Raw genomic sequence first — 8,916 nt, 5'->3', positions numbered from 1 at the left:
TATGCCCCGTTGGCCATTTAATCAAATGCAAATTTGAGTTAGGAGCTATGTTTAAACATAAATATAAAATTAAAGTTATTTTAAATTATATGTGAGAGAAATGAGGGTGGAAAAAAAAATAAAAGTTTAACTTGAAGTTAAATTTTGAAATTTATCAAAATTTTATTACCAAACACCTTTTTTGAAATTTAGCTCCAAAAAAAAATATAATTTTTTCATAGCAAAACACCCACTTAATTTATCTGTCATTTAGATTTTGCACATAGTTAAATCAACCTCAATACAAATATCGAATACAAACTTAGAGAAAAAAAATAAAAAATAAGCTTAGAATTCTTTGAGACAAAAAAATGGAGAGTGAGTCTAAAACAATGAATAGAATACTAATTTAGCGTTTTATATGAGATTTTATAGAGAACTAACTTTAATAATTATTAATGTGTAAAGTTTAATACGTCATTACTAATTTTGTTCACCTTTTAACTTTGTATCCTAATTCGATGACTTTTCTTAATTCATGTCATTTAGGTTTAGAATTCAATTAAACCAATCTTAATGTGAATACCGAACACAAACTTGGAGAAAAAGTAAGCAAAATGATGCATATAAAAAAATAAGCTGAGAATTGTTTGAGAGAGAAAAAACAAAGAGAGATATAGTCAAAAACAGAAACCCACAAAGAAACCACCATTTTTAGGACCAGAATAACGCGTGCTGAATAAGCCAAAAACCTCTTCACAACACACACAGTCACACAGTAACCCTTGTTCAGATCTCACGTTTTTCTCATCTGGGTCTTCAACAAATCATGAATTCAACAACCCCATTTTATATTTTTCGTCAGATCTGATATAACTTTGTTCATTTTCAGCACTCCATTAGTTCAAAAAAATATAGTATAAATATTCATATTGTGCACCAAATTGTCTTAAAATGCAGACTGGAAATGCTACTGTTGGGTCGTTGATGCCGGAGAAAATGCCAGTGCAACAGCAGCAGCAGTGGTTTTCTCCACAGCAAATGGATGAGAGGGATGGATTTATATCGTGGTTAAGAGGGGAATTTGCAGCATCGAATGCGATAATTGATGCGTTATGTCACCATTTGAGGTTAGTTGGTGAGGCTGGTGAATACGATGGGGTGATAAGTTGCGTACAACAAAGGAGAGGGAATTGGAGTAGTGTGTTGCATATGCAGCAGTATTTTTCAGTAGCTGAAGTGATTTATTCATTGCATCAAGTGGAATGGAGGAAGCAACAAAAGGGGTTTGATGGAGGGGGGGTGGGTAAGGGGGGAAAGAGGAATGGTGGGGGTAGAGGGGGTGGGGCATGGAGGAATGAGGGAGGGAAAGATGGAAAAGAAAGTCAAGGTCAGAATTTTAGTATGGATGGTTATGGTAAGACTAATGGGGTTGAAAAGATTGATGTTGTAGAAGTTAAGCAAGGGGAGAAGAAAGGTGAGATGTCGAAATGGCATATTTTTCCTCTTTTTTTGTACTGGATATGGTGTATGTACAAAGGGGTCGTTTGGTAGAGTGTATACAAATAGTACCAAATTGGGTGTATTACTAATGTGTAGTTCTACAAATTGGGGTCTGGGGAGGGTTGAGTGTACACATACCTTACCGATAGATCCCTGGCTCAAAATAGAAATAGTGTAGAAAAAGACGTAATGGGAGTACAAGAGACAATAGGTAGTAACAAAAACAACAGATAGTAGCAGAACAATACTACAACAAAATAATATTGTAATCAAACCACACAAAGCAATAGATCATAACAGAAATCCAAGGACAAGAAAGTAGCAGTCCTATGACTTTTAGTTATGCTAGGATTATTTCATACCCATTGTTTGGTTCGGTGGATTAAGAGTTGTTTGGACCTTAGCCATGCTTATCCATGTATTAATAAGCCTTGTATTGCTTGTACCATGGTTCGCTATATTTGCTATACCACGACTAGTACATGCATTAGATTTTTTAGTTCATCCTACAAAACAACCCCTTTGTGTTTATAAGACAATTATTTGGAATTTATCGATTGAAGGACATAATGATTCTGTAGGCCTGTTAGTGATGGCTATCTTGAAATTGATCATCTATTTAGAGAACTGTTGATATTTAGAATCTTGGTTCCTTTACCATTTATTGGTTAGGAGACAAGAAAAGGCTATTATTGATAATTTAGCAAATTTGGTAGGTCAGGGGTTGTAGAGATTTGGATTTATCACCATTTAATGATAATGATGTTTGTTAATTTCCCTTAGAGTGTAATTAATTTGTTACACCTACTTAGCTATGGATTATATTACAGATTGAATGATGCCACTTGTTCCAATTTAACATTTCCACTTTAGGAAAAGTGAAATCTTCACTACGAATTATGACATTCAGCGACTTTCCACGTGGTAACTATCCACACAAAGAGGTAGTTTTTGCCTTTCAGTTGCTTCCTGCTTTGGAAGTGTTCGTTGAGCTAGTTTACTGTTCACATTGGCTTGGTTTAATTGATGGCTACAAACTAGCCAGGTGTATGGTTTAGCGGAGCACATCTAAATCTTAAACTAGAAAAGTCATTGCTTCCATTGATGTGTGCTAGTGATTGAGAATGAGTGAGAGAAGTTCTATGCTAGAGATTTTATTGTCATTGTCACTAAGAGGGAGAAGGAGCGAGAGAAAGCTTCTTCCTTGATACTTCATAGGGATATCATCCCAGCCATAATGCGATTAGACTGGGAAGAGTATTGGCGTTTTGCATTTTTTGGTATGGATGTAAATCGTCTTGCAGATTATTCTTCCAAGATAATTAGGATGGCGTGTATCTTGATTGAGGTTTGATATTAGTAACTTTTATGGTTGAGGCAAAGCTAGTGAGTTCCTTTAATGGTCTTCATGTGATTGTGCTTACCAACTTCATCTACTTTGTTTATGAGGTCTCACACAGGGGTGTGAAGCCCTGTTTCTCTTACTGCACATTTCTATAATAATTCTTGGCCTCAAATTACTTGAATGTGCTTCAAAATGAGAAAATAATTTTTGGCATATCCCATACACATCTATTTTATTTGCATCAAGGTGAATGCTTCAGTTTACCATTGGTACCGTCACACTTAATCAGATTGTTGTGAGGATACCACTTGATCCTGTGAAGGATATTATTCCGAACTTGGAAAGAAGTTATCCCTCTGACTTGATGTGAGACTGACCTTTCTCTTGGGGCCTTGTACATCGCATAACTTCCTTTACTGTCACATCATTACAGACCAATGGCAGGATCGATTAAAGTACACCCATGCGAACTAAAATTTGTTGACCGTCTTAAATTCAGATTTTTGATGTGTTCTTGTAGCTTTTCTTGTGTGTTGTAAGCTCAGAAAGTGATTTTGATCTTTTCTATTTACTATGGAACAGAATTGGTTGGAAATCCAGAAGCAAATAGCTCACTGAAGAGTTCAGTTTGCACAGAATCTAGCGATTCACAAGGTGAAGTAGACAAAACTGATGATAAACATGATTCAAACTCCGAAGGTACATAGTTTATTTTTCTGATTTAGATCCTACTTTATATTTGTTTGTGGAGGAGCAGCATGTTCTTATGAATGCCTTGCATTTTGGAATGTTCTAATGAGCAATATTACTTGTCCACCAAAAAGAAACAAGAAAGAAAGACTGCATTAATCAGCTGTATCAACCTCTTCTACCTAGGGAATTTTGTTTTCTGCTTGTTTTAGTTTTTATTTGTGTAAATTGATTGTGATGGGTGAGAGACGATATGTTATTGTTTACGTTTTACTGATTTATCTAAGCTAACTACATTCCTCAATCAGTACTATTTTGCATGTTTACTTTTTAAGGGTCTTCTACTGTGGAGAACGAATCCCATTCCATCCAAATACCAACTGAGAAGCAGAATGTTGTACCCAAAACTTTTGATGCTAAAGAGATACACGATGGAAAACCGGTAATGTTAATATTTACAGCTTCTTCCTTTTTCAACTTGAGAACAAATGTACACAGCATTGCATTTTGTGTAGTTTAGGACATCACAATTTCTGTACTTTTGGTGTAATCTGAAGGATGTGTGATGTAAATAATTTTGTTGACCTTTTGGACTCCTAATTTAGGGAGTCAAAGGTTTTTACTCTTCATATCAGCACCGTCTTGGCGCAATTTGTGAATCCATCTGACAGAATAGCTTGGCTTCAAGATTTTAAATTTATCTATTCATAAGCTAAGATGCAGCGGTTTCTTCTTTAGGTTAATGTTGTTGAAGGCATGAAACTGTACGAGGAATTGCTAAACAGTTCAGAAGTTTCAAAACTTGTTACTTCGGTAAATGATTTGAGAGCTGCTGGTAGAAGAGGACAGCTTCCTGGTAAGTTGTTTATTGGGTGTGACAAAGTTTGTGAGTTGACATACATGGAAAAATAAACCAGTTTCACTTATTCTCTCTAGAGCATCTTGTGGCTGTTTCCGTGCATGATGTGAAACATCCTCCTTGAGTGCTAGCTTCTTTTTATGCTTCATTTTGTTTTGGGATTGGGCGGCTGGGGTGTGTGTATTGAATCGAGTTGTTGCACATTACCATTATAAAGAGACTCCTGTGATAGATACACAGGCAGACACTTAAACTGTCTCTTCTTATAAATAGAATATGATGTTAACATGGAAAAGTGTACTTCTCTTCAAACTGTTTGCAGATGTATTAGGTGTGTTTGGCAAGTGTCTGACATGCTTTCAAAAGCGAGTTTGGTATCTGTTTTTTAAGAAAATAATCGAAGTATTGTTTGGGATGTCTGTGAAATATAAGGTTGTGAGACTTTAATGGTCAGCATGCAGTTGAGCGTGATAAAAGTGTGAGTATTTGAGATTAGTTATACGAAATCTTTTTAAAGGTGAATTTTTGCCTTTGAATGGGAAGCTGGAATCACTGAGACTGAAAATGATGCCTTTACCAAAATTACGACATATTCCCTCTTTTTACTGTGAATCTTGCCTTTTGAATACAAATCCAGAATTGTCAAGATAAACCATGCAGGACTAGGAGTTACTTTTTCTGCTATTATTAGGAAAGTAGTCTGATTTTGTGTTAGCTGAGAAAGAACTTTGGAATCAAGCTTAAGTATTATAAATATAGCTTTCAGTTTTTGTAGGCTTGCCCCTGTTCACTTTTTTCTATTAAACAAAAATTATTATGCTATTACATCTGAGAGGATAGCTCAGTGGCCAAGTGTTCTCCAAGCTGCTAAAGGGACATGGGTTTGGTTCCCTCTTTCTACAAATTTGTGTACAGCCTCTTGACCTCAATCTGAGGTAGTGGTACGGACTGCGTACACTTTACCCTCTCCAGACCTCACTTTGTGGGAAAATACTGGGCATTTTGTTGTTTGTTGTACATAAATTTTAGATCAGTAATATTTTCTCTCTCTTAATCGTCACCATGCAGTTTTTGCCTTGTATAACAACATACCCAGTGTCATGCCACAAGTGGGGGCTGGGAGTTTTGCCTTGTATACTTACTTTTTTCCCCTCTGTCTGCTTAATCTTCATCTTTGATGAGGGGAGTACTTATCTGAAATTAAATATGAAAAAGAAGTCATTGTACGGATAAAAAATTAGGATACTTTTGGGTATTTGGTTGGACATAAAGGTCACTAGCAATTTATTTTAAGTTCAGGTTGTTGGATGGGGCACAGGGGACATCTCTGGTAATAGTTCCATGCAGAAAATCAAAATTATTTACATGTTCTGTGGGTACATCATATGTAGTTATAGAAGAGAAATGAGGTGACATCCTTAGAAGATGGAAGTAGTTTGCTCCAGTTTGTATAAATATTTCTTGGGGCAAATACTTTTACTTGTTTAGGTAAAGACCGAGAAAAAGATTTATCCTAACGTCATATAAATGATGCCTTAATATGCACTTTATGTTGGTTTGGTGTTCGTTGGTACTGGGGCTTCAGTTTCCTGTTACCAAATGAAATGTCTGTCGGTACTGTGCTTTTCACATCGTTATATTCTTAAATTCATCAAATAAAAGGTAAGCAAGAGCGTTGAATTAAAAAGAACATAACTGGATCAGATTCTTTTGATTGAAGTGCTATCCTTTGTATGTGACACTTTAATATAGATGTCAATGATTAGAAATTTTGTGATAAGCAGCGCAGACATTTATAATCTCAAAGAGACCTATGAAGGGGCATGGAAGGGAGATGATCCAGTTGGGCCTTCCCATTGTAGATGCACCTCCTGAGGACGAAGCTGCCATTTCCACATACAAAGGCATGTTTGACATTTATGCAATAGGATTAACTTATATATTTTTCCTTTCCGGTGTAGTTATGGGATTCTTAATTGAATTTGCAGACCGGAAAACGGAAGCGATTCCTGGCTTGTTCCAAGATGTTATTGATCGACTGAGTGCTATGCAAGTATTGTCTACAAAGCCGGATGCTTGCGTTATTGATATCTTCAATGAGGTTGCAAGCAGTAGTTTTAGTTCTTATGGTCATGGTGATTTTGCTCAGAAAGCTTAGAAGATTTGATATATTGCTAATAATTGTAGGGGGACCACTCACAGCCTCAGTTGTGGCCTTATTGGTACGGGAGGCCAATATCTGTGTTGTTCTTGACGGACTGTGAAATGACTTTCGGTAAGGTGATTAACGTGGATCATCCAGGAGATTATCGAGGTTCTCTCAAACTCTCTTTTGCACCAGGGTAGTACTTTCCTCGGCCATTTTTGTTCAGTTATTTCTTTTTCGTTTGATTACTATTTTGTCTTGGACATGCCGTGAGGAGGTTTCACTTTCATTGAATTATAACTTGATTCCAGATTGAGTTGCTGCAATATCCAGTCTAGCACGTTCTACCTTCAAATTACATTTAAAGAGTAGATATACTCCTGCTAGAAGGGTCCAAGGGATTGAAAAGAAGAAGCGACAGCAAATCCCACTAATTAGTTGACACAATTACTAATGTATTTCTAAAAGGGCAGTCCGGTGCACTAAAGCTATCGCTATGCGCGGTGTCCCGGGAAGGGCCCACCACAAGGGTGTATCGTACGCAGCCTTACCTTGCATTTCTGCCAGAGGCTGTTTCCAAGGCTTGAACCCGTGACCTCCTGGTCACAAGGCAGCAACTTTACTAGTTACTCCAAGGCTTCCCTTCTACTAATGTGTTTCTGTTAGACCAAAATCAAGATCATCCCTATTACTCGGACTGCAATGTGAAGATAACTACATAGACTCTCTGTTATATATGCATGTCACTTTATGTTCCACTGTTTCTTTTTTCACTTAGCTACTTGTTTCTATTTTTCTGGAGTATATCACCTAATGAATCTTTCCACTTCAAATGCACAGATCCGTACTTGTAATGCAGGGAAGATCAACTGAATTTGTGAAATATGCAATTCCATCCATTCGGAAGCAGCGAATACTTGTGACCTTTACAAAGTTGCAGCCGAGAAGAATCAAGTCTGGTGATAGTCAGCGTTTCCCTTCATCTGCAGGAGGTCCTGTCCCCCAATGGGTTCCTCCTAGCAGGTCACCGAATCATATGCGTCGTCCTTTTGGGCCCAAGCATTATGGTTCCATGCCAACAACTGGTGTATTACCTGTTCCAGCTGTTCGTCCGCAGTTAGCTCCTGCAAGTATCCAGCCAATTTTTGTTCCTGCAGCGGTTGCACCAGCTATGCCTTTTCCAGCACCAGTTGCCCTTCCACCTGCCTCAGCTGGATGGGCAGCACCTCCTCCTAGGCATCCCCCACCCCGACTGCCACTCCCTGGCACTGGCGTTTTCCTTCCTCCAGGCTCTGGACCTTCAGTTGCTGACAACATTCTTGCCGAAAATCCAACCTCAGAAAAGGAAAATGCTGCAGGTTCTCTTAGTGATTCAACTGTTTCTCAGAAAGATATCACAGATAGCAGTGAAGTACAAACACAAGAGTGCAATGGAAAGGCAGATGCTAATCATGCCGAGAAAGCAGTGGCTGATGAAGAACGACACTAACGTGTTGATTTCAGCAGCAGTGCAGATGCCAAGTTGGAAAAAGGGCAAACTTATCGTTTGGAGCGGAAGGTTTAGGCTACAAACTGCAGTGAGTTTGAAGAAAATGTAAAGAGCGGCGATTGTTCAGACTTATACTCAGCACATCTAGCAGAGCAAGGGAAGGGAGTTAGTTATCTATTCTTCATGCACCCCTTTGCTTGCTCTTCCTTTTTGTCGTCTTATCAAACATATATTATATCTTATATATATCTCCTATATTAGATGAGGAAACTTAGTTACAAACTTTTATTGTAGCTCCACAGAAAAGTTTTAATAGTATTATTTCTTTTTGTCAGCTGCTGCCTTGTTCTCTCATATATATGAAATCAGCCAACTTGTAGGCTTAAGATGTTCTATACTAAATGAACTTGGAACATCCTCTTGTTTTGGTGCTTTCTGCTCTCTCCATATTTGAAAAATTATGCTCCAATTGGGAAAAATACTTATGCTACGTAGCACATATTGAGTTTGTTACCTGGTTTAGCTCATGTGTATTTACCTTTAGTACACTACGATACACTTGGGGTTCATTTGGTATGAGGGATAATTAATTCAGGATGAATTTTAGAATGATTTTATCCCATGTTTGATTGAGATAAAGTTGCGGGATAAATTATCTTGCGATTAGTTATCTGGAAATTTTAGTGTTATTTTTATCTTTCAGTAAGGGTGGTCTTGGGATAACTTGTTTCCCAATCAAACGAGTCCTTTACATATAAGGTTGATGCGTATATGTATAACTAGTATCTCGTATATCCAGTCATGTAAGAAATTTTTAGTGAAGCCTCAACTATTTAATATTTTTTTTAAAATAAAGAATTTAGACAATGACTTCTCCGTAGTACTTACATACACAATATAATTAA

At 37.3% G+C, this 8,916-nt stretch overlaps 1 protein-coding gene across 1 annotated transcript; it reads left to right on the top strand.

The window, feature by feature from the left end:
• Positions 1-608: 608 nt before the first annotated feature.
• On the top strand, positions 609-8,345 carry LOC107870531 (RNA demethylase ALKBH10B). The gene is made up of 8 exons (XM_016717090.2): positions 609-1,456; positions 3,410-3,526; positions 3,853-3,959; positions 4,256-4,373; positions 6,161-6,280; positions 6,365-6,477; positions 6,564-6,718; positions 7,363-8,345. The coding sequence occupies exons 1-8, from the start codon at positions 934-936 to the stop codon at positions 8,009-8,011; spliced, it is 1,902 nt and encodes a 633-aa protein (XP_016572576.2). The 5' UTR covers positions 609-933; the 3' UTR covers positions 8,012-8,345.
• Positions 8,346-8,916: the final 571 nt, after the last annotated feature.

Source organism: Capsicum annuum, chromosome 5 (assembly GCF_002878395.1).
Source record: "Capsicum annuum cultivar UCD-10X-F1 chromosome 5, UCD10Xv1.1, whole genome shotgun sequence".
NCBI classification, from domain to species: Eukaryota; Viridiplantae; Streptophyta; class Magnoliopsida; order Solanales; family Solanaceae; genus Capsicum; species Capsicum annuum.
The sequence above is the reverse complement of the archived record's forward strand: the minus strand, read 5'-3'. Positions and strand labels throughout refer to the sequence as shown.

Excerpts from the sequence above, each read along its gene's own strand:
- LOC107870531 (XM_016717090.2), top strand. The coding sequence starts at position 934 with ATGCAGACTGGAAATGCTACTGTTGGGTCGTTGATGCCGGAGAAAATG. Across the intron at positions 6,478-6,563 it reads TTATTGATATCTTCAATGAG|GGGGACCACTCACAGCCTCA; the intron begins GTTGCAAGCAGT and ends TAATAATTGTAG. Across the intron at positions 6,719-7,362 it reads AAACTCTCTTTTGCACCAGG|ATCCGTACTTGTAATGCAGG; the intron begins GTAGTACTTTCC and ends TCAAATGCACAG.